Source organism: Ursus arctos, unplaced genomic scaffold (genome assembly GCF_023065955.2).
Source record: "Ursus arctos isolate Adak ecotype North America unplaced genomic scaffold, UrsArc2.0 scaffold_8, whole genome shotgun sequence".
Lineage (NCBI taxonomy): Eukaryota > Metazoa > Chordata > Mammalia > Carnivora > Ursidae > Ursus > Ursus arctos.
In genome coordinates, this window is record NW_026623100.1 from 24,975,631 (window position 1) to 25,002,596 (window position 26,966).

At 37.2% G+C, this 26,966-nt stretch overlaps 1 protein-coding gene across 3 annotated transcripts in view; it reads left to right on the forward strand.

The window, feature by feature from the left end:
• VRK2 (VRK serine/threonine kinase 2) overlaps window positions 1–26,966 on the forward strand; it is a 114,834-nt gene that overhangs the window by 63,939 nt on the left and 23,929 nt on the right. For all 3 annotated transcript variants that reach the window (XM_048222459.2, XM_026485453.4, XM_057309446.1), the window contains exons 8-10: window positions 14,438–14,570; window positions 23,757–23,877; window positions 26,151–26,209. In XM_048222459.2, the coding sequence (XP_048078416.2) occupies window positions 14,438–14,570; window positions 23,757–23,877; window positions 26,151–26,209 (313 nt within the window). The remainder of the gene's footprint in view (window positions 1–14,437; window positions 14,571–23,756; window positions 23,878–26,150; window positions 26,210–26,966) is intronic.

The following is a 26,966-nucleotide window of genomic DNA, read 5'->3' on the forward strand; positions in this document are numbered from 1 at the left end:
AAATGTGTTTTAGCTCTGTTATCTGATAGTGAATGGTGTTCCTATTATCAAAATTTATTCTTAACATGTGTGTATTAAGATGTCTGATTTTAAATCAGATTAGATCCATATAAAAAGAAAAAATTCTTAAAATACCATGCAAATGACAGTAATATGAATATAGGCTACTAGAGTCTTATTAGAAGATGGTGATGAGTGGAAAATATTGAAGAAAACAGCATAATAATTGTGATTTAGAAGCCATGTTCTCCATATTTAAGATTAATATTTTGTGAAGCTTATTTCCCAGTGCTGGGACTCTGAGACGAGTGAGAACTTGGTAAGTAGATAATTGTGCCTCTAGGAGGATACAGTTTTTTTTAACCTTTTATTTTGAAAAATTTGAAACATACTGAATAATAGAGAACTCTCGATACCCAACACTTTGATTTAAAAATTAACATTTTCAAATTTTATCTATTTTTTGGATGAAAGGTTTTAAAACAGTTATAGATAATCATGACATTTTATCTCTAAATACATATGTACACATTTCCAAAAAACAAGGACAACTCACCGTATTATCACCATGCTATTACTTAACAAAATCAACATTACTCCTCAGTGTCAGGTACAGTTTTATATCTTCTACTTTCTTTCTCCATTATCCTAACATTCATTAGAAAATGGGAATACACACACTTTTTATTCTAATTGTACTTAAGCTCTTTTTTTTTTAAGATTTTATTTATTTATTTGGGAGAGAGGGGGGAGAAAAAGAGAGAGATCATGAGCAGGGGTGCAGAGGGAGAGGGAGAAGCAGACTCCCCACTGAGGAAGGAGCCTGATGCAGGACTTGATCCCAGGACCCCGCGATCATGACCTGAGCCGAAGGCAGACGCTTAACCGACTGAGGCACCCAGGTGCCCATGTACTTAAGCTCTTTTTTTCCCTTTTTTTAAAAATTATCTATTGCAGGAGACTTCTCTGCTATCACTTCCCTTCCTATAATTGAGTCACCTAGATCAGATCTCTTTGACCCCTTTTAGCTCTCCTAACCCCTGACTTCCTGGATAGAACTGGTTGTAAGCTACAAATCTGACTTAGGAGATACTGGTACAGAGCCCGGTGAGCATGATTTCTCTCAGCTGAATGGCCATGAGGAGAGCCAGTCTCTAGTCTTGTATATAGGAAAACAGGGATTGTGTTTTATTCACTGATGTGTATTGGGCAGCGGGCACAGAGAGCATGGCTTATAATAAGTACTCAATAAATAAATGATGAGCGAACAATGAGTAATTGAATAGGTTAATGCATAACTGAATTGATTAGTCATTCAATGTTCAGTAGTAACAGATAAAGCCAATCAGGTAGAGCTGGATATAGTATAGCCACGTATAGCAACTAAGGCGTTTGTACATTTCTTAAATTCCTATTGCGAGAAATCTATCCAGTGTCAAGTGATCATTATAGCCATTATTGGTGTTTTTTTATGGATAGAGCTCTGCCAGCATATTCATGGAGAGACACTGAGAAATAGGGGCTGCTGTGGGTTAAATTGTGTCCCCTTGAAGGATGTTGAACTCCCAACCCCCAGTATCTGTGAACGTGACCTTATTTGGATGTAGGGTCTTTCTGAGTTCAGATTAGGTCATTAGGAAAGGCCCTAATCCAGTACAGTTAAGGTTATAAATGGGCATTACTTGGACATAGAGACAGACCAGACATGAACAGAGGAAAGACAAGTGAAGAGACAGGAAGAATGGTTCCTATAAACTTGGAGAACCTGAGATCACCAGAAGCTAGGAGAGAGGCATAGAACAGATCATCCCTTGCAGGCCTCAGCAGGGACCAACCCTGCGAACACCTTGATGGCAGACAGGCAGCCTTGAAGATTGGGGGCAGATGCCTTTCTGTCATTGTTGAAGCTACCTCATCTGTGGTGTCTTGTTAGAGCGGCAGCCCTGCAAAACCAACACAGGGCCTGACAGATCTTCGGGTGGAAGTTGAGATAATATATTTCCCCCAAACTATTTTAATAAAAATCTCAGGAGAGTGTTCTGTTTTATATAAGTTGCTAACACTTGAGCGTGAATACCAGTGAGTTTTAGCCATATGTGAGCGCCAGGATGGGGGGGGGGGAATGGGAAGGGGAAAAGTGAGAATAGAGGGGAGAGAGAAGTACCCTCTTTTATTTTGCCTAGGGCCACTCCAGGCCGGGCCAGATCAGCTAGTGTTTCTAACAGGATTTGTTCTTACACATGGGATCTCCAGGCAGTTAGTTCTTGCCCATGTGTGGTGGGATCTTCATGATAATAGACTGCTTGTTTATTCTGGAGCTAAATGTCCTTGTTCAGAATCAGAAGATATTAAAAAAAAAAAAAAAGTGGTGGGGCACCTGGGTGGCTCAGTCAGTTAAGCATCCACCTTCGGCTCAGGTCATGATCTTGGAGTCCTGGGATCAAGCCCTGCATCGAGCTCTCTGCTCAGCAGGGAGTCTGCTCTCCCTCTCCCTCCGTGCTCTCTCTCTCAAAAAAATAAAATCTTTTTAAAAAAACAAAAATTAAAATTAAGAAAAAGGTGGTTTACTTTCTCCTAATCCCAGGCAAAAGGTTTAATAGAAGAAGCTGGTAACTATTTGCATAACTTTCAATATAGATTCAGTGTAAAAATAGTTAAGGGTCTGAGCTCAAGAATCAGACTCCCTCCCTGGCTCTGCCTCTTATTAGCTGTTTCCTTTGCTATATTATTTCACTTGCCTATGCTTCTGTTTCCACATCTGAAAATGATAATAGTACCTCCCTCACAGGGAGAAGAATCAAGAGATTTAAACATGTGAAAGGCTTAGACAAATAAGAGGCACATAGTAAATACTCAGTAATAAATAGAAGATAATTTCATTATTTATATATATATGACAAAAGAATACCCTATCCTATTTTTTGCTTTCCAAGAATTCTTTAGATTTATGAAAAAAGACATAATGATGTTCTGGTTAGATATTAAGAAGGTGGTAATGAATTGGATTTAATAAGTGTAGTTCTCCCCAGATGTGTAGTTTAATGATAGATGTCCCTCCGGTTGTAGGGACCAGAACTTCCAGGGTCTGTTTTCTATATATGGGAAAAGATTTCACATTTTAGGAGTGTATTTGCACTATAAATATGGGATGGCCCATTTAGCAAATCACCTAGCCCCAAGAGTATGGTTCCCAAGAGAGTTAGTGCTGTTGAAAAATTAGTGTTTTTCTATAATCAATACATGCTTATTGAGTGCCTACTGAGTCCCACTGGTCATATTATTTCTATTTCTGAAGGCCAAATGCATAGATGACCAAAGAATATTCGAGCATTCTGATGCACGCAAGGCTATATACAGGGTGTTTGTTTCTTTGTTTTTTAGTTAGTATGGGAAAATGGCATTTTTGGACTCTGAATCAACTCATTAAGCTGCATAAGTTGGATGGGTTAAGATGCACCCCTGTCTAGGGGCTTTTGAAAAACTGTGCATGTGTGAATGGCATTGGTGCTGGCAACCTCACCTGCCGTCTCTGACACCAGTGGAATTTGTAGGCAGTGGGGAACAGGGCAGCTAGTTTGAATGTTGGTTAGCTGTGTTTTATGTAGATATAACTTCCATGTGGTGAACCTGTTTATGAAATTATAGCAATGACAGTCAAATTATATCAGCTGACATTTTGTGAGTATCTACTATTTACAGATATACCAAGCTCTGAGAATGCTTACCTACATGCTGAAAAGTCTTAAGTTCAGATTTGATTTAGACAAAAAGGAAGACCATAAATTGGATGCAATTCAGATTATGCTCTCCCATTGCCTATTTATTTTGCTAAAGGACAGGCACAAATTATGTGCTTTGATATCATGTTGGAAATGAGAAAGAAAGGGTGTTGTGGGTTCTTTCATCTAATTCTTGAGAACTTGTGTCAGAAGGACAAATTGGAAAGAGACTGTAATTGGAAAGGTTTTCTTTTGTGGGTGAAAGGCATTTTTAGTAAAGAAGCAATTGCTAGCATATGATCTATTGAGGGAATCTCCCCCAAAAGTCTGGAAAGCACATTAAGTCACAGCCCTATTTGAGCAAATAGGCTTTCACATATTGCTAAAAGGACCAGGTTGGAATAGAAAAACAGGTCATGAATTCAAAATGCGAATATCATTTAGAATACTGCTAAATACCTTGGTATTTTGTTGGGATGCTTGAATCTACAGCACCATTTAAAGGAGCCATAGCCTTGAGCCCCAGTGGGGCAGTAGATGCCTTGAAAAGATCGCGGTGAGAGGCCCAGCTCATCTGCTGTTCCTTCGTATGTTAACCCCACGAATGTGTCTTTAAGTCTCTCACTCTCAATGAATATTACATATAAAGAAAACAGGATAAAATTTCAGATGTGAAATAGAATAGGTAATTTTGAGATCTAAGAGGGGGGAAAAAACCTCCAACACATGAGACAGATTTTTTTTTTTTTTTTTTTTTTTTTAAAGAATAACTGCATGTTGCATCCATCAGAAAACAGACACTGCAGACTTTTTACGGCTCAGGTAAGGTCAGACTGTAGTTTTGAAAAATACATCTTCATGCTTATTCTAAGAAGCATCATGTTTGAAAAGTAAGCTGGTACCTTTTAAAAGTTGCATTATTTTGTCTAGACTGTGTAGCGGTAACGCGACATTACTGGCAAAAACAAGGTAGGGAAGTTGAAAAACAAAACAGTGCTATACAATAAAAGAATAAGAAGCACAGATTTATATCAACATGTAGTAGCATCTGTGAGGTTACATATAAGTTTTTAACAGACATGAGGGATGTTTTTGGACATTAACATGCTGCTTACACATTGCATGCTTTATTCCTTTTTTGGCATATAGTGATTTTCATTAGTCAGGAAGTGTTTAATTTCTCACGAAGATTTTCACATACTAGTATCTTGTTGATAGAATAGGGAAATATTATACCTTAGTCAAATAAGATAAATGCTGGCTTTTTTTTTAAAGAGCCTTCAAAGTTACTGAGTATGTCTATGTTCTCACTGGAGTTTTCAAAGTGTTTTCTAGATTTCCATTTAAAAAAGTCATGAATAGTGACTGTCTCTCTCCAGAGTATAATTTCCATCAGTCTCTGATAATGAGAGCTTTACAGACACATTTCTTGATACAACAAGGTGTGTTAATTAAAAGGATTTAATTGTATAAAATAGTGTAAGTTATGATAAGATATGAGTGTATGACAAAAATTTAAGTTCTTAAAAAGCGAATCCCGGGGCGCCTGGGTGGCACAGTGGTTAAGCGTCTGCCTTTGGCTCAGGGCGTGATCCCGGCGTTATGGGATCGAGCCCCACATCGGGCTCTTCTGCTATGAGCCTGCTTCTTCCTCTCCCACTCCCCCTGCTTGTGTTCTCTCTCTCGCTGGCTGTCTCTATCTCTGTCGAATAAATAAATAAAATCTTTAAAAAAAAAAATAAAAAAATAAAAAAAAATAAAAAGCGAATCCCATTTGAGGGGTTGAATATACATCTCTAATTTATAATCAGTCTGCAAAGCAGAGGTAAAGTAGTAATGTGATTTAACGGGTGGTCACATCCCACTGGGCAGTGGCATTTGTTCACATTGTGTCTTGCTTCTTTCTCTCTCAGCTCCGTAACCCCTTGCACCCCTTCTCCAGCTGACAGTTTTCCTGTCCATCACATCAAGTGCTGAGAAATGCTTCCATTTGCACCGGTCTGGCTGCTCGGTGCTTAGGATTCTTGGTTGCTTGGGGAGCAGGAAGGCAGCAGATTTGACTCTTGATGGGAAAGAAGTCCTTTACTTTTCCCGTCAACAATGAGCATGTCACTCAATCTTGCATAAACTGAAAGAACCAGGAACTGGTTGGGTTAGGGTGTTAGCCCCCTAATCAACCAGTTTGCTTTGGTACAAAAATGAATAAATCATTTTCTTTCCAAACCACCTCTTCCACCTGTTTCCTTTATTCACTGAATACTCACTTACTAGCCAGCCACACCATTTTTAGAGTTGTCATTGGTCCTCTTCCCCAAGAACCATGGTTCTTCTTTGTCTCCCTTCTTTTGTTCACCAGTGCCCTGGTCTGCCCTCCCATTGCCCTTTGCCTGGACTATTGTTACAGTCTTCTAAGTGGATTCCCTGCTTCTACTTCCTCATTATGGTGCTGCCAGTACTGATAATACTATTCCTTGCCAAAAACCTTTGGTGACTTGCCTTTACATACAGAAATTGTATCCCAGCTTCTTAACATGTTTTTAGAAGCTTTCTGTAAACTGATGCTAACCAGTTTTTCTGGCTTGTGTTGTATTTCCAATAACCTCTGCACTCCCAACCTACACCGACCTGTGCTCTGGTTTTCCCTCCTGGGTTACTTCTTTTTCTCTGTCCTCATTTGTGGAAATCTTAGGTATTTGTCAAGGCCCAACTCAAATGTTTCTTTCTCTGAGCCTCCCACTTAGAAATAAACTCCCTTGCTCTAAAATATTACTGAATTTAAATCTGCTATACTTTTTTCAAAGGAAATGTTATCTTTGGACCTGTAGATGGGCGTATATCATCTCTCCTTTCTCTATGTGAAATATACGGAGAAAACTCAGCCTCTGATCAGACTGATTAAGGTTTGCTTTCAACTTTGCCCCTTGCTATAAGTTTGATTTTCACAGAGTACCTAACCTTACTCATCGTATTTTCTCATCCTCAAGATATCTTAAAATAATCTCCACATGAGCGTTAAACGATTTGACTTCTGTAAAGCATGTAATGTTTTCACTTGGCAAGCATTCAACAAATATACATTCATTTTTCTTTTTCTTTGTTTTTTGTAAATATGCAATTTTTGATAGTTTATCATGCTTGGCACTCAGGTGGCTATTGAAAAGAATTTACTTCAATTTTTCCAATTATTACCACCAAGTCAAATCAATAAAAATTTATTTAAGCCTGTGCCGAAGGCCTTAAGAGGAGGTACTGTCACAGATACAAAAATGTGTACAACATTATCCTGGCCACGTGCCCCTCAGAGCTTACAGCCTATAAATATGGAGCAGGGCTTAAAAGAAAAGCTAGGGCCGCCTGGGTGGCTCAGTCGGTTGAGCGTTCAATCTTGATTTCAACTCAGGTCATGATCTCAAGTTTGTGAGATCAAGCCCCGCATCGGACTCTGTGCTGGGCATGGAACCTGCTTCAGATTCTCTCTTTCTCCCTCTCCCTTTGTCCCTCCTCCCCAAAAAAGAAAACTAAATAACTCTATACATTTTTAAATAGTAAGTCCATGTGGACATAAATGAAAACCCAGTAAGTTGCTTTGTGGTTAAAGGAAGGTACATACCAGAATAGGATTCAGGGGTGAGTGGTGAACCCAGAAATTGTGAATTGTGAATCCAGGGCTGTGGTAGGAGGCAGAGAAGAACACTTTGGGCATGCATAGAGGGGTGCTGGATTGAAGGTGAAGGCCCTTCCCATGCAATTCACTGCAAAGAGGACTTATCACAGGGTGTTCTGTAATCATTAGTTCTCCCCATCCATTTGGAAAAATAAAGCAGTGTAAGAACCTTCCCACATTAGGAAACAAAGGCGATGGGAAGTAAAGGGTTAACTAAGTGCAGAACTTGAGAATGTGGCATATATGGGTGTAGATCTAGTTAGGTAAAAGGGGAAGAACGTTTGAGACAGTCCTGTTCAGTATAGGAAAGTTGTGTTCTTTATGGACAGCAAAGTCTAATTTGTTTTCATCTTTATTTGTTCAGTGCTTTTAACGAAGGCTATGATTTACTGACCACCTGTGCCAAATCCAGTTCTCAGAGGGCCAATACTGAGATGGAATTAGGAGTGCAAGGCCTTAATAGGGGAAGCAAGTATATTACCTGTGAAAGAGAAAAAGAGAAAAAGCAAGACTGGACAAGGAAAGCTTTGAGAGTGGGTTGTTGTTATGACCCCTGTGACTAAAGAGGAGATAGGAAGGATTTGTGCCAGGAAAGCTTAGACTGATACAGTTCTGACACGGAGCATCAGAGCAGAGAGTACCCATTAGAAAAGGGCCCCTTGGGGAGCAGTGGCCACACAGTACCGCCACCATGATCATTGTTTGGCAGGTGCAGCCTAGGAAGAGCATGGCCTTGGCTCATATGCCGTAGCAGCTCCCCATGGCCCTTGTCGCTCGAGGTCATCAGCTTACTGCCCTCTTCATAGGTGAAAGGTCGGTTCTGTCTGGATGGAATTGGACCTCAGTGGCTGCCACACTACCTTTTCAGTAGCAAAATATTAAAGTCAAATGTCTATGTAAACCTTAGTTCAGATTAGGTGGGGTTTTTTTGGAGTGGGGAAGTTGGGGAGCCTGAGAAACTCACTAAAACAATAAAACTGAGTAGAAGCTTGACTTAGCATTGGGTGACTTGCATTATTTGGGTATAACACATTATTTTTTATCTGTTTAATGTGAATAATGGCACATCTTCCCTACCCACCTCATGAATTTGAAATATAATATCTAAGAAAGGTGAGAAGAAAATGAGTTCCATGTGGAAATGTGAGAAGTAGTGCAGTGTAATAGAAAGGTCTATGGAATTAGAGTAAAGGGAGGCAGGCAGAGCTTTTCTTTTACTCATGGAGAAAGGAAACGATAACTAAATTCAGAAAAGTCACATACAAAAAATCATTTAAAATGCATTAGGGAGGGACACCTGGGTGGCCCAGTCGGTTAAGTATCTGCTTTTGGCTCAGGTCCTGATCTCAGGATCCTGGGATCGAGCCTGTCAGGCTCCCTGCTCAGTGGGGAGTCTGCTTTTCTCTCTCCCTCTGCCCCTCACCCCTGCTCATGCCCTCTCTCTCTCTCTCAGATAAATAAAATCTTTTTAAAAAATTAAAATGCGTTAGGGAGCTAGATATTTACATTTTTCTATGCCTAGTATGATTACAATGCAAATAATCACTTCCTACTTGATCTTGGTACTCTTGAGTTTCCCACTGCAGGCTTGTCTAAAACTAGGGATATTATATATATTTATACTTAAAGTAAAAAATATTAACTAGTTATTTTTTATTTCACAGAAAGAAAGATAATATTTAAAAAGTTAACTAGAAAGCAAGTTTTATTTTAGGTTAGGGGTTGGCAAACTTTTTCTGTAAAGAGCCAGATAGTAAATATTTTAGGCTTTTATGAGCTCTGTGGGCCACATATGGGTCTCTGCTGCATATTCTTTTTTTTCTTTCTTTTCTCTTTTTTTTTATAATCCTATAAAAATGTAAAAATCATTCTTAGCTCAAGGACACACAAAAATAGGACCTAGACTGCAAACCTTATTGTTAGGATTAAGTTCTGCTTAAACTTATTTTTGACTTCAACAAAATTTCAGAAATGGATAGAACCCCAAATTCTATACAATATTAAAAAAGAGAGAATGGATTTTGATGTTATATTGGCATGGGATTGAATCTTGCTTCCATCCTTTACTAGCGCTGACCTGGACAAGCTGCTTAATTACTGGGGAGCTTGACTTCTTCATATGTAAAACGAGACCAATGCTACCTGGCTGGAAGGTTGCCTGTATTTAATGACATAATTTGTGAAAGGTACTTTGTCCAGTGATTATCGCATAAGTAGAACCTCAGTGAATTTTCTTCCTTTCTTCCTTTCCTTATCTTATTTGACAATATTTCCCAGTCTTTTTTTTCTTTCTTTCTTTGAATTGTTCTTACAGAATTCTAGACTGTGTTTTTCTACTGCGGTACTTCATAGAAACTCTCACTTTGATGTGATTTGTATCAAATTAATTTATCAACATTTTGATTACAAAATATTGACTTTGCTTATACCAAAATCTCTACTTACCAAATGTAGTCACTCCTAAATTTCGTTATTAATGCATCAAGACCTATAATATTGATAGACGCTAGCGGTAAAACTTAAGAGGATTTTAGAGAATTTATCCAGTTCTCATAGAATATAAATATTTTAAGCCATATGCTGCACTAGTAGGTAAAAAACAAACTAAAAAAAATGGGGGGGAGGGTTGTGTTGGGTGGTGGGGATAGATATTTGTTTGTTCTACCACTCTGTTCAATAGCATTCCATGATTATTTGAATCCTCCCCCACAACGCTCTCTTAAGACCAATGACTATACACCCAATATTGGAGTACCAAATATGTAAAGCATATATTAACAGATTAAAGACTCCACCTACAGACAACAAAACAATAATATGGGAGCTCCAATACCCCATTTTCAACAACGGATAGATCATCCAGATGAAAATCAATGAGGAAACATTGGGCTTAAACTACGTGTTAGACCAGATGGGACTAAGACATATATAAGTCATTCCATCCAACCACAGCAGAATACACATTCTTCTCAAGCACACATGGAACATTCTCTAGAATAGATCATATGTTACACCACAGAACAAGTACAGTACTGAACAAATATAGTACTAGAAGTCCTACCCAGAGCAATTAGCAAGAAAAATAAAGTCATCCACATTGGAAAGGAAGAAGTAAAATTGTCTCTGTGGATGACATGATATTATATATAGAGAACCCTAGACTCCACCAAAAAATTATTAGAACTAATAAAGGAATTCAGTAAAGTTGCAGGATGCGAAATCAGTATACAAAGATCAGTTGCATTTCTATACACTAACAATGAGCTATTGGAAAGAGAAATTAAAATAATCCCATTTATAACAGCATCAAAAAGAATAAAATATTCAGGAATAAATTTAACCAAGAACATGAAAGTCCTGTGTACCGAAAACCATAAAACACTGATGAAAAAAATTGAAGAAGACACAGATAAATGGAAATTCCATGTTGATGGGTTGGAAGAATTAAAATCATAAAAAATGTCCATACTATCCAGAGCAGTCAACATACTCAGTCCCTATCAAATTTCCAGTGGCCTTTTTCATAGAAATAGAAAAACAATTCTAAAAATTGTTTGGAACCACAGAAGATCCTGAATTGCCATAGCAATCCTAAGAAGGAAGAAGAGTGTTAGAGGCCTCTCATCTCCTGATCTCAAACTGGGTTACAAAGTTCCAGTAATCAAAACAATATATTAGCATAAGAAGAGACACATAGATCAATGCAACGGAATAGAGACTCCAGAAACAAACTAATGCATATACGGTCAATTAATCTTTGACAAGGAGCGAAGAATATATGTAAAGAAAGGATAATCTCTTAAATGGTGCTGGGAAAACTGGACAGCTAATGGAAAAGAATGAAACTGGGCCCATATCTTACACCATACACAGAAATTAACTCCAAGTGGAGTAAAGGCTTGAACATAAGATTTGAAACCATAAAACTTCTAGAAGAAAACAGGGAAAAGCTCCTTGACATTGGTCTTGGCAGTGATCTTTGGATTTGACACCAAAAGCACAGGCAACTAAAGCAAAAATCTACAAGTGGGACTACATCAAACTAAAAAGCTTCTGCATAGTAAAGGAAACCATCAACAAAATGAATAGGCAATTATGGAGTGGGAGAAAACATTTCTAAACCACATATCCAATGAGGATATATCCAAAATATGCAAAGAACTCATACAACTCAATAATAAAAACAAACCAAAACAACTCAATTAAAAGATGGGCAAAGGACCTGTATAGACTTTTTTCCAAAGAAAACATCCAAATGGCCAGCGGGTATGTAAAAAGGTATTCAGCATCACTAAATCATCAGAGAAATTCAAATCAAAACCACAAGGTGATATCAACTCACAGCAGTTAGGCTATAATCAAAAAGACGAGATAAGTGTTGGTGAGGATGTGGAGAAAGGGGAACGCTGGTGCACTGTTAATGGGAATGCAAACTGCTGCAGCCACTGTGAGCAACAGTATGGAGGTTCCTCAAGAAATTCAAAATAGAACTACCATTTGATCCAACAATCCACTTCTGGGTATATATCCAAAGGAAATGAAATCATTATCTAAAAGAGATACCCACATGTCCACCGAAGTACTATTCAAATGAATTACTGTATTCTGAGTCAAATGGTTAGCATATGTTTTCTTTACTATATTACTAGCTTCTTGTCTTCAGCTTGACTGAACTTTAGACAGTTTTCTTCTGGATTATAGGCCCCTGTCAACCGTTTTCTTTTTTTTTTTTTAGAGCATTTACCTTAGAAAACTTGAAATTGTAAGTTCTTTCTCTGTGCATTTGAGATGTAAATCTTTTCTCAGCCTCTTGCCAGTTTTGCAACCCAGGAATGTCTTTTTCAAGGACCTGGGATCCATCCCTTTGAAAGTAGTCATGAAGAAAGATTGTGCCCCTATCCCCTTGACTCTGAGGGAGGGTCGTTGGAGCCTACACACCAATTAACAACATGGACGACCTAGTCACACTGACCAACGTTCCCTTAACCTCCTCCAGTTATTTCACTAGCTCACCCCCTGCACTTAAAAACTCGCCCATGTTTTGTTTCAGCAGAGTTGAGTTCAAACTCCTCACCTAATTGCAGCAGTCTCTCTCCAGCTTTGAATAAAGTCTTCCTTGTCTGTGTAACTTGTCCAGTGCAATTTCCCTTTGACAGTGATTCGGAGTGAAGTCTCCAGTGTCAGCCTCTGGCTCCATTTTACTGCACAAATCACATACTCTCACTAGGCTTCAGTTTGTACTTGAGTCAAATGGAGATAATGGTACCTACCTACAGGGTTTCTGTGAGGGTCAGTGAATATAAAGCTCTTGGCGTGCTGTCTGGTGCATATTAAGCACTCCATAAATTTTAGGTCTGATTTTTTTTTTTTTTTTTTTTTTTTGACTAATGACTACATGAAAAACTTGATAGGTCTTTTTTTTAATTTTTAAAATTTTTTTTATTTAAATTCAATTTAGTTAACATAGAGAGTATTATGAGTTTCAGGGGTAGAATTCAGTGATTCATCAGTTGCATATAACACCCAGTGCTCATTACATCAAGTGCCCTCCTTAATGCCCATCACTCAGTTACCCCATCCCCCCAGCTACCCCCCTTCCAGCTACCCTCAGTTTGTTCCCTATAGTTACGAGTCTCTTACGGTTTGCCTATAGGTCTTTTTTTTTTAAGTAGTAAATTACTCTAGCATATTTAAAATGTTTCCTTTTGCTGAATTACCAGTATGTACATTTTCAGGATATCTACTTTGCAAAGTGAAGTCTATTTAGTTCTTAAACTAAATAAAGTGCATCATAAATAGTGAAAGCAAGCAACCAGTTACACATCTGATCCTGGAGTCTAGTTATTTAGGGCAGAGGGATCGGTTACTTCTGAGGCCATGTTGAGAAATGGTGTCTGTGGGCGCGAGAGAGAAAACTGAAATACCATGTTTCCAGACACCCTAGCAAGCTATATTCTCCATCACATGAAGAAAACTCTGTGCTGTTTATATTTTGAAGGTCAAATTATCTCCTTCTTAGGCTATCATAAAACCAAAAAGTTAGACTAAAATTTAATACTAAATTTTCTTGGAATAGACGTTCTACTTTAAAGCGCCGGTTGTAGTACAGTGCTCTCTTGTCTTGAAGCTGCATCATGAAATGTTGCCGCAGTCCCCCAGTTTTAAAGAAATACATGTGAAACAACACATTTAAAAATTGTAAACTGCTTTCTTTTTGGAGGGAGCATGGAAATGTATTTGGGAACTACTCTATTCTGGCTACACGTGAGGATGACTGTCGTATCAGTTCCCTATTCAGGGCATGCTATGTCTGTAAAATTACTTCTCCCCCCCTCTTTCTCTCTCCAAAAGTAATCTGAGAAAAATTCACTTGAATTGCCATCTGACTTTTAACAATCTATATTCTGTTTGGAGACCCTGCTTGCAATTCTGACAGACTTACAAAGATAACAGTGATGATATGGATCGGTCTGCAAGGCCAAAAGTACTGCACTGATGTTCCATTCTTAAATACGGGCAACATGGCGGGTTTTTTTGGGTTTTTGTTTTTTTTTTTAAGAGTCTTTACCTCTTATAGTCTGTTCACTATTTTTATACTTCCTGTTAATGGAGTTTCCTATAACATTAGGTTTATATTTTTAGATTGTTTGCTCTCCTCTCCCCTCCCTGCTTGAAACACATTTATGTTTAAGGGAAGGGTTATAAGAAAGGGCAGACCTCATAAGCTGTATGAATACAGAAAAAAAAAAGCCTATTGTAGTTTATGATGTCTACATGCCCACCTGGAGGGAAGGGAATTTAGGAGTACATTAAAAAGGACTAAAATCTAAGTCAACTCAGAAACAAGATCTGCCCATGATGAAGTAAGGATTTAAGCTGGAAAGTTAGTTGTTACGGCCCCCAGTTGTATATATTTTATCCTGAGGCACCATTTGGTTTAATAAAATGTAGATCTGAGGCTGTTCTTAACCTATCAGTTTCTTAAGACTTAATTATAAAGGTTATATTTTCAGAGGACAAAAGCATTACTCATTTCTCTGTTCATGTCTTCCAGGTTTATCTTGCAGATTATGGACTTTGCTACAGATATTGTCCCAATGGGAACCACAAACAGTATCAGGAAAATCCTAGAAAAGGCCATAATGGGACAATAGAGTTTACCAGCGTGGATGCCCACAAGGGAGTAGGTTGGTTTCTTTTTTTCTTTTTTCTTAATTTTATTTCAGAAGAATGATTAAAGAATAATAAGGCCCATGAAATGACCTTTGCATAGTCAGTTTGAAGAGTAAGAACATTGACAAGATTTTTATCAAAAGTAGTGAATTCCTGTATGCCAATGAATATTTCTTCTACCAGGGGGAGGAGTCAGAGATTGTGACAAGTGAGAAGGTGTGCAACAGGGTGTCAAGTGAGCAAAACTTGATGCTGATTTGGGGCAGGAAATCACTAGTTTGTATAGGTTAAACTTGGAAGTCAGCAAGTGAATTTGTACGCTGTCAGTAATATTACAGATTTGGTTAAAGTGCACATGGGAAGAATTATTCCTATTTTTCACCAGGCCCTTATCAGAGTTTTAGAAGATACCATCTCTCAACAATAAGGAAATCTTTTCTGAAACTATAAAGTGTTAACTTGTGGAAATCTTTCCTAGTTGCCTTTCATATATCTTACTTATTTAAACTCACTTTGATGGTATTGGAAACACATTTGCAGGTAAATTACATACATAGTCCTTTTATTGGATATTGATTGTACTGCCTTGCATTCCAAGGCAGACTTAATTCAACAATTCCCTAATTAGTTAAAGTCATAACCTATGTCTTGTATTCATTTACCATTAATTAAACCTTAGCTGTTTATTACACTGCAGTCCAAATCCAATAGCCGACCCAGAAAGCCATGGAAAAGGAAGTAGGGGGTCAATATTGAAAATATATGGTGCAGAGTCCCACTGATGGTTGCTTTGTTCACAATCAATATGGTCAATGCAACTGTACTTTCTTAGTTGCTCTGTCAGCAAGACAAAAAGTCAATTCTAATGTTATGCTAGTAAAAAAAAATGGTGATTATTGAAAAAGTTTGCCTTTCAAAATTATATTCTTTGTAAACTTTATAAAAATATTTTCAAATATGCTAAACCATAAAAATAGTTTAAAAAAGCTTTGAAAGGACCTCATGTCACTAAAAGGCAATTAGAGATTTGCACTTGTTAATGGCTGTTGAACTATTACCTTAAACTGATACTTTCTGGCGAGTTTTAGTTGGTGCAAACAACTGTATATTATTGCCTTTTCTATTAAAAGGACCATTGACCATGTAATGTAGGGGGTCTTGATCATTTTCCAGAGCAATTAAAACCCACACTAGTGTAAGGTAGGCCAGTGAAAAAGTAAAACAAGTATGTCAGTTGTACACCTTCCTTCCAGAAAGAATCATAGGTTAAATTTTCTGAAATGGAAGTTACGTTTTATATTCCTATCAGAGTAACAGAAACCACTACATTTTTTTTAAGAATAGGATAGTTAGAAAAATAATGATCACTAAGAAATTTAGTAATATTGTGTAATTTTTCACCATTTACATTGTTAATGAGTCAGTGAGCATTTAAAGATATAAATGGGACATGGTTTTAATTAAGAAATGTAAGAGTCAGATGCTTACTGATATATTTTTTTTCAATTCAGAGTTCTTTCACTCCAAATGAATTTTGTTCCTCATTTTTGCCAGATTTATTAGTATGGAAGAATTTGCACAAACCTGGAAGTATTTTTTTCATAGCGGTATAACGAAATTCATCACACAAGATCCTTAAGCATTGGTCCAGCTATGTTAATGATATTAACTTATGGTTGGACCACTTACTTCTATAACTGATGGCTCTCATACTGATGCTGTCTGATTTTGGCTATTAAAAGTGCTAAGAAACAACTGTAATTGTAGAATGGAAGTAGAGTTGTTACATGTTAGTTGGGTCAGTGTTCAGACGATGGTAATTCTGAATGTCCTCTACAATCATTCCATTGTTTAGGGCAGTGTTTTCATTGTGCTATCTTCATGAACGATTTAAACAATTTTTCGTTCTGTAATCCATTTAAGTTTTTTCCTCCCTAAATAGTAACACATGTTGATGAGTTGGGTAGATTTCACCATGCTAGGTCTCTGGGGAGAAGAATGAACTGAGAATGATGGTAGAAAGATGATATTACTTCCCTGGGAGGGCTATTCAGGGAAGTGCCTATATTACATATTTTTGGTATTTGCTAGAAAGTTATATGCTGGAGTGAATAATTGATTTTTATCATAGGTTTCACAGGATTCTTATAAAAAGTAGATTCCCTTAATGCATCTAAAATAGAATTTACACTAAACTTCTAGGTATATCTATGTCTGCACAGATATACATAGATATCTATGTAGGTATACATACATATACAGTTAACCCTTGAACAACATGAGGGTTAGGGGTGCTGATGCCCCATGCAGTCAAAAATCCATGTATAACTTTTGACTCCCCCAAAACTTAACCACTGATAACCAACTGATAACCAGAAGCCTTACCAGATAACATAGTTGATTAACACATAATTTTTTTTAAAGATTTTATTTATTCATTTGACAGAGAGCGAACACAAGCAGGGGGAGTGGCAGGCAGAGGGAGAGGGAGAAGCAGGCTCCCCACTGAGCAGGGAGCCCAGTGCAGGGCTCAGTCCCAGGACCCTGGGATCATGACCTGAGCCAAAGGCAGACGCTTAACCGACTGAGCCACCCAGATGCCCAACACATATTTTTTTTATGTTATATGTATAACATACTGTATTCTTACAATAAAGTAAGCTAGAGAAAGAAAATGTTACTAAGAAAATCTTAAGGAAGAGAAAATACATTTATAGTACTGTACTGTAAAAAAAAAATCTGCATATAAGTGGTCCCATGCAGTTCAAATCCATGTTGTTCAAGGGTCCACTGTATACACATAATACATACGTGCATGCATATATACACACATACATACATACATACATATATATATATTTGCTGAAATTTTAATATACAGTTTCAGTCTGGTATATAAAGTGAAGGGTTTGATATCTTCAAATGTTTGAATACCATTCATTCCTAACGTTTTACATTTAATTTTCCAAAATAAAACATTTTACTTTAGGAATTTATTAGAAATGAAATAATCATTTAGTCATATCTAGAAACCAGAATAAACAGGGCCATAAATCCTGTAGTTAAATGTAGAAGGTCAGATTCATAAATATTCATGTGTTTACTTTCAGTACAGTCACTATGTAGTTTAATCTCAGAAAAATCTTTTCTGTACCAGTCCAGCTATGAGATCAAATAAATACTGAGAAAGATAATGCAAAGGAAAACATAAAGAGCACAACAAGTTATCTCTAGGAAATAGAACCTCTGGTTGTCAAAGCATTTGCTGTATGTCAGATATGTCAGGCCCAGGGAAATATTCAGGATTGTGTGTAAAACTGACCTGCGAAATAGCCGCTTAGTAGAGACTGTTAACCCGATCAGACTGTCTGGTCTCTCCTACTTGTTGTAGGGGGTACTCAGAAACCAGAGCCAACTCTCATTTTTCTGTGGATTAGTTGGGTTTTTCTAATGAAGGAGTTTGTATAAGGTGCCAGTCAGCAGTTTCACCTAAGCGTTTTCTAAAATGCTCAACTTTATGCAAAAGGAAGGCAGCTTGTATTATTACAAGCCAAAAAATATGAATAGAGATACATAGAGACGGCTGGATAGGTGAAAGAGCATTGCTGGGGCTGCCATACATCTATGTAGATCTGTATGCGTTTTAAAAATTGCAGTTATTCTTCCAAACTCAATTCTCTTGTATGACCTAAAGGTATTTTCTGAGTGGCTGAAATGCTTCATTTAGTGTAAAATTAGAGTAATATACATTGGGCTTATCTATCTCTTCTATTACTAATTTTTTCTTCCTCATAAGAACTAACATGTATAAACATTGACATATTTTGGGCTTGTTGCCTGATAATTAAAGAGAATTATATCTGTGTCAAATATACTATTTTAAAATTTGCTACATTCTTAGTAATGTTAAAAAGCAATATTTGGATCAATGTGTGGTATGGATTTCTGTAGATTTTTCTACTCACTGAGGCATGCAGTCAATACCTAATTTCTCTAGAGATATACTGCATTTAACATATTGAGCTTTTTTAAATACTTCAGACCTCTGCATTGAGTGTATAATACCTGTTTTAATTTGACATCATTGATGACCATAAAATATGATATCTAAATTGCATTTTAAATGTCCATTTGTTTGTGTAATATATTCAGTATCAAGGAAAGAGACATACACTTTTTTATTTTTGCCAATTGCTACGGTAGATGAAATCCAAGTCTTGTGTTATTTTTTGCACAGTTCCCTTTCACTCTAATCTAACACTCCAACTTACAAAATATATGTGAAATAAACTGAGAGTGTATTTTCATGTTACTAAACTTGAGGAAATGGTACGGTTTACACAATATTTATCTCCCCAAACAATAATTCAAGAAAGGGAACCCATTTTTCAATTATGATATCAAGGTAAACCATCAAGCTTGGATCCTGTTAGTAGTCAGAAAAGCAAACCATTGATTTCTATTTTTAGGTAAATTTACTGCTATAAATAGTCTTTGGTCAATGTATAAATAAAATATAAAGAAGACACTATTCATTTTACATGGCATAACCCAATTTGACATTTAGCCATGACTTTTAAAGCCTTAATGTAGGTCTTGAACTGTTTGGTTGGGTTAATAATACACATTGGCTAAATGGAAGTTGCCTTTGTGGAATTTAAGAAACAAAATGAACAAGCAAAGGGGGGGAAAAAACCCCAAAACAAACAAAAAACAGAAAGGGAGGCAAACCAAGGAACAGACTCTTAACTCTAGAGAACAAACTAATGGTTACCAGAGGAGAGGTGGGGGGGATGGGTAAAATAAAAACAAAATAAACAAAATAAAACAAAACAAAAACACCTTTGCTCTGTTGAATAACTTTACCTGCCTTTTTTTTTTCATTAAAAAAAAAAAACCAAGGTTTAAAATTTTAAAGGTACTAAAAAAATAAGAGAGACCTGAGTTTAATGTTTTATTTCAAATGTGACATATTGCATTCTGCTTTCCAAATATCCTCTTTGAAATTGTAATAAATCGTGGCCACCATGAAACTTTTCAGCTCTTTATACATCCGAAGTGACAAAAATACAGTAACATAGGTTACTAGTTGGGAATGGAAGAGTAAACTCTAAGTGTGTTCTGCAGATAGTCACCATTCACTTCTTCAGGTGAGCATCTGATTCAGATGCGTTCTCCCTTCTAGGGTCATTTCGGAGCATATAAACTAGTATTTGGGGCATTTCAACCCTGTCTGCTTAAGGCAGAAGTTTTCAAGTTCACTTTATTATTTCCTACCAAATCCTGTTTTTCCTCATACTTCATGTTACTCTATATAAAAAATAAAAGTAAACAGAAAACACTTGAGGCAAATAATCAGATATATTTTGGGCTTAACACGTAGACTTTCTTTTCCCCCAGTTCCTGCTGTATTCCATTTGGTGAGTTGGCCTCAGATATTTTTATTCCAGTTTGTCTTTAGAATAAGGACCAGTTCTCTAAGTTAGCTTCTCTTGTTCTCCTACTGGCTAGGAAGGACCATCAAAACACTGTATAAAGTAATGTTTTAACTAGACAGCCTTCTTTATCAGCATGAAATAGGTTTTTTTCTTTTTTTTTTTTTTTTTTTTTTTTTGGTTATTTATTTATTTGTCAGAGAGTGAGGGAGCACAGGCCTGGGGAGCGAGCGGCAGGCAGAAGGAGGAGCAGGCTCCGCTGTGCAGGGAGCTCAATGGGGGACTCGATCCCAGGGCCCCAGGATCATGACCTGAGCTGAAGGCAGATGCTTAACCCACTGAGCCACCCAGGCTCCCCAGAATGAAATAGTTAGAAAGACACGGTTTCATAAAAGGACAGTTGCATGGAAACTTCTGTTAGTGCTGCTCCTTAGACCTCCGGGACTTGTTGCTTGTTTATTCCTTGTCAAACAACCATCTTTGCATCAGTATGTCTTTTGGTGTTTTAAGTTAAAATGGCTGCCTCAAATACTCCGTAACTATAGAAATAGTATATGCAATGTGGTTTGAATGGTGTTGAAACTAATGTGAGAGGCAAAATAATTGTTAGATTGAGTATGGGCTTTGGATTCTGAAAGATTTGGATTTCAGTGCAGAGCTCTGTCAGTTTTTGCTTTGTGATACCGAACAAGTTCCTTAACTTCTCTGAGCTTCTATTTTCTTATCAACAGGCTTAAATAGTACTTTATATTATTGCTAGAATGATTCAGTGAGATAATATAAAAGCAGTTAGGTTGTCTGGCACAGTAGCAGATCCATAAATCATGTCAGTTGTTTTTATTTTAATTAAGCATTCTAGCATGCACTGTTCCTAGAATCTGCTTTCTAATGAGATAGAATTCAAGTCCCCACCCGAACCTTTTTTTTTTTTTAACTCTTGTTACTCTTGACAGTACTTTATAATTTAGAAAATGTTAAACAATTGAGAACACAACAGGCTTTCAATGAAGAGTCATTTGCATTGCTCCATATTAATAAGCTAGATAAAAACTAGATGCTAAATTAAATTTTAAAACTAACAAGGGAGTGTAGAGGGAAAGTATTAATACCTAGACCTTGCCACATGTCTAAGTAGTAGCATCATAAGAGTTTGATTTTTTAGGAAATCTGTATGAAAACATACTATTGTTAATGATTACATTAATTATCAAATTCAACTGAAGAACTTTGTGTATCATAATAAATTATACAGAGACCAAATTCTACAGAAACAAAATAGTTCATAATATATTTCAACTTTCAAATTAAAAAGATTTTTATAGTTAGATATTAATAGTTCTCTTCAAATATAATCAATTCTTATTTTTTTATTTTCAGCATTTTATTTAATTTTTTTCAAATGCATAGGAAGTAGTAGACTAGTATAATTCATATCCAAAATCCAGTTCCTGGCTTCTATAATTATTACCCTTTTGTCATATCATCTATATTTTGATGTATTTTAAAGTCAATTAAAGATATATTATTTCATTGTGTTAATTACACATAAACATAGATGCTAATATTGCCATCTGGAATGTTTATTTTTAATTTAACAAGTATTAAGATGACTCTTCTCTGTGTAGTAGATGGAAAGAAGACTTAATTATTGGTAGAGTCTTGGGGTTGAATTTCATCAAAACAATTTGCAGTTTGTTTCTTTGGGAAAGAATTTGAGGGAGAGGTGTCTCTATAATGGTGGGAAAGAGTGACTATAGGATTTTTTTTTCCCTAACATTACATATATTTTAGTGGAAATCGTAGTAAAACATTTACCTAACCATAGTTATCAATGTATATGGGCCATAAAAGAAAATAAAGGTTAAAAAATGTGATAATGTATATTAATTAGGTAAAATCAAACAATAATAGTGAAGTAAAGTTAACTCTCCAGGGGCTATTTCAAATGAAGACCAGTTTATGAAAGATTGGCTTCAGAAATCTAAATGACTTGTCATTACTTATAGCTTCATATCAATTCATCCCTCGGTTAGAGGAGGGGGGAAGTGACTGGAAAGGTTTATTCCACTTTAATTCTGATTATTTTTCCTCAGAGGACCTCTTGTGTGTAACCTATGTTGTCCAAACAGGTGCCGGAATATGATTTTTTTTTTTTTAATTAGAGGATGTGAATTTTTTTTTAAGTGGTGGTAATCAGGAACTGCCATAATGGAAAGGGGACTTGTGCACACATCTGTACAAATGGAACCATTCCGTTATTAGTGGGAGATTTATTACTGAAGAAATCAGTACCAAACACTGTGGTAGAGACTGTGTTTTTATTTTAATAGGAGAGCCAAGTCTTGCATTAGGACATTGTCGAAGCTTGTGAAGAAAGTAAACGGTGCCCACGGGACTGTAGCATTCTGCTAGATTGAAGGGCCTTTAATAATCCAATACTCTAATAGCAGTTAAGATAGACTCTGTGTAACAGCTAATCTTGTCTTCTGCTTTTATAATAACTTATGTCTGGTAACCAAAAGTAGTTATGATGTGCTTGCAGCATTCCTCTTAGTATGTGGCTTTTTAAATTAAAAACTAAGTTTACTGAGTGACTTTTCAGAGTTTAGTTAATGAAAGATAATAAAATAGGATACCTGTTTACGACGGGTCTAACAGCCACATACTGCTCTTAGGAGATTTTCTATCCCTCCATAGATGAACATTCAAGTAATGGCAGAGATGTAAATACCGGCCTATTGTTTCATAACATTTTTGGAATGGTTATAAAAAATGAGTTTATTTTGTGGGATCTCGTGAATGTTTTAATCGTTATTTCAGTAATATTGTTATATTTTGACTTACATTAGATTTCATTGTCTTATGTTTTCAAATAAGACACTTTAAAAAGCACAAAATTATAATAAAATTAGTCCACAGCATTTAATACTCTGATATAAATGATATCTACAGTGGCCTAAAAACGTTCTTCTGTATTTTTTGATGAAAAACCATCCTATTTTAAATTCCGAAAGCCTCTGTGTGGCTTCAAAATCTGTGTCCGACTACCTCTGCACACCATCGCCTCCCTGATACATTTTTCTCTTCAGGCTATTTGACCAGAAGTTTAGCTTGGCACTGCTTATATCTAGAAATATTTGTAAAATTTTAGAACCGTGTGCCTAAAACAGGCGGCGTTTTTGATCCTGTATTTCCATTTAATTGAGAAATCGTCAGACAGCCCTATTTCTCCATCCTGCACACTAGATGGCAGTTTCGTCATATTCTTCCAGCTTCCAGGGCTCCTAGCGGGAGCGGAGCAGGAAAGGCCATCAGTGTTTAGTCTGCGCTCAGAGGGTCTCCGCATGACCAGTGCAGACCCCATGGACTTCCCGGAACATATGTTAGCAATTTAGCCGCAGACATTTATTTCTTTGTTTTACTGCTTGGCTCTTTGAGAAAGTGTTGGTGCCAGGTTATGGGTTGTCTGGATCATGTCAGAGGCCATGGAGATCAAGTTCATGTGACAGGCCAGACGAAGGAAGGATGAAGTTGGAGGAGGTGAGGAAACTGACCCTTACTTTCAACAGCAACAAGTCCCTGCCTGTCTGTGGACTGCGGCCAAAAGCCTGGGCGTTTAAGTTTTCATCCAGCTGAACAAACAAGACACATTTGCCCATTTGGCTTTTTCATATTTCATCAGTGGTAGTTCATTCGGCGATTTCCCTAGGTCTTAGAACTTGCCTGTCCCTCGTGTTGCTGTCTCAGTGCTTCTTCCTCCTCTAGCCCTGTCCAGACGGAGTGACCTCGAGACCCTCGGCTACTGCTTGCTGCGCTGGTTGTGCGGGAGCCTGCCCTGGGAGCGGAGCCTGCGCGACCCCGCGGCCGTTCAGGCTGCTAAAACCAAGTACGCGTGGGCAAGTATTCCCTCCCCGGGGCTGCGGCTCTGAAGGGCCACGCGCGGTAAAGGGGGTTACCAGCCCAGACAAGATGGCTCTTCGCCCAGTACGATAAGCAAGGCAAATTTCTGAAAGCTGAAAAACGTTTTTTGAAAAACCAAACACCTTACCAACTTAAAAATCAGTTAAGGTAACACCTATGAGATCAAACGACTGTGAGTTGAAACACAAAATGCCAGGGAAAGTATTTGTTCTTTCACGTGGTGTTTTCCGAAGCTGAATTCTAGGTGGTGGTCTTTTCAAGGAAGAGTAGTTTCAGACTGGCGTTGTGCGAGTACGTGAGGTAGTCTGAGTGTGGTGTGATTGATGGTAACTGCGCAAAGCGACATTGTGAGGTGGGACCAATAGGGCTTACATTTTTCAAGTGAGAGCAACATACCTCTTTTTTAATTCTGTGTCTTGGAGCGAGTGCGTTTTGTTTCTTAAGGAAGAAACAAACAAAACTTTTATAGAAGGTGTTTATATAAGAGAGAATCTTGCAGCCACATAAACATTTTTAATATTCCACATCCAATTTTTATCACCTAGAATCTGTTAGCATAAGAACTAGGTCAGACTGAGAACAGAGTATGTTACTGTTTTACTAATTTCTCACTGATAAGGCCTAAGGAGAAAGCAATTGCATGCAGCCCAGAATAGCCAGTTTTTCATTATATACTAAGATATGCTCAACAGTAGTTATCCACAGATAGAATATTGCGATTGGAAAAGGCAGCTGTGTTTTAAGTAAGGTAAGTCACAACAGAAGTTTACAAAAGGGGGAGCTGATCCATAGAAACCCGTCTTCAATTCGGTGTGGTATCAGTTCTTAATACAGAGGGCCTAGCCTACAGACACAGAGTGACACAGTTTACATTTGTAAATACTGGCTTATTATATGAAGTATTTCTCCGCTTGGAATCCTGATCATCCCAGCCCCTTACCCCAAACGAACACATTTATATAAGTCAATATTAGAGCTATCTAATCAGTTATTTACCACAGTGATTAACGTGCCCATATTAACCGACATTTTTCAATATATGGGTCAAGTCAAAGCACAGTAATGGGCGTATATAAACAATCTCGATATCCAGTTTCTCACCTCAGTTCATCTCGTTTGAATAGTGTACTGTATTTAAAAGACTTGAATTTTAATTCCAATAATTATATGTATTTTTTTCTTTTAGTAAGACATCAATATGATTTGTTTTAGCCTTTTGTCAATATACATATATAGATGCATTCTTTGTAGATATCTAAAGAATATGCCTATGTGTGTATATTCAAATATGATAATAGGGTATCATGCAAAATAATAAAATATAATGCTAATAAACATAACCTCCCTTATGTATATTCATATCTTCATTTTGATTTAATTACTAATATAAATCTATAGACAGTAAAGCTAATACATAATGAAGTTTATAATTAAGGTAAACTATAGACATCTTTAAACTTCTGATAGTAAAAAATATATAATCATAATTCATTCAACTTGCTAAGAAGCCGTACTCTGAATTTCCTTGCAAGGGCACGCTTGCATCTACAGCCGTGGTGCCGGCTCCCCTCACGCCCTTTATTTCCCCGACATGGGGTGATACTGCACCAGTGCCTTTATTGTTGCCGTGCTGCCGGTGCCTGAGTTTGTCAATCAGAAACTCATATCAGTAATTTTAGTCGCATGTTTATATACTGGTGGCTGAAGCAACTTAAAAGAATTGTATTTGTCCAGTCTAAAATACTGGAAAGGGTTAGAAATGATGACTTATCTTGTTTGTTTTGTTGTTGGGATATTTCTTGTTAACCCAATTAATCATAGAAGAGCATGAAACACTGCCCAATGGCGAACAGTGTACATAAATAGTTAAATCATGTGCCCCTCCTCAAGGGTAAGTGCCTGAGGAAGAATCTCCTTTTTCTTGTTCTTAAGAAAAAATCATGATAGATATCCCTACTGCTACATTTCTGCTCGTACAGACTTTGAATTACAGCGTATATACAGTAAATCTACATTTAGTTTCTAGGTGATTGATACAAAATTGGTATTGATACAAAGTTGAAGGAACGCCCCCACCTGCACTTACCCACTTTCCCCTTACAGGTGGGTGAAAACAAATATTGAAAGGCACGATATGGGTGACCCACCAACAGAGAATCTGAGTTTTGTTTTCTAATCAAAACAGTGAATCACAGGGTTGTAAGCAGATTCATTGCGTATTACTCTATTTTGTTTTAGCCTGTTGGATGAGCTTCCTGAGTCAGTGCTGAAATGGGCTCCTTCCGGAAGCAGCTGCCGTAAGTCAAATGCTAACTTCGACCACCTTCTCCTCCATGATTTACAGGTCACCACATTTCCACATTTGTCAGTCCTGTTTTACAGCTTTTGCTTAATCCACCCGCTCCCATTCCCACAGGGGTGAGAGGAAACTCTCTACATCGGCTTACAGATAAGTTGCTAGAGAAGAGAAAGTTCAGATCCTCTCTGACGTTAGAACACACGAAGGCTACAAGAAAATATTTAGGCAGCGTCCTAGGCTTTGCTTGACTGCATTTTTTGGTGAGGGTAGTGCGGGAGGGGGATGAATCTTCCACAGGTTTAATAGTCAACTGTATCTAGTACTTTTAGAGTTGACGTTTTGATTTTGTCCCTCTGTGTATTGTTGAAAGAAGATAAAGTTGATCTAAGGAAAGATTACTTTCCATCAGTAATTGGAACACTTGAGTGCTGTTTAGACCCGGGTTGCACTCTGACCGAACAGCCAGCAAAAAAAATTTTGGATTGGCAAGGGCATATAACCTTGGGATTTGAAGGTATGTTTCATGAAATGGTTTTCTCTTTCAAATTAGTATGGATCGCTTTGGAATTCTTTAATTGACAGTATTATCAGTAAAAATAGTAAGTCAATTCACAATTACCCAAGTGCCTGTCGTTTGCATATGCATGCATGGCACACTGTTCACCAATTTAATAAATGAGTTCGATTGTCTTATAGAAAAGAGCAGGATTCTGCTGTCAGGCTCGCTTTTTCTCAGAGACAGATAAGCGGAATGA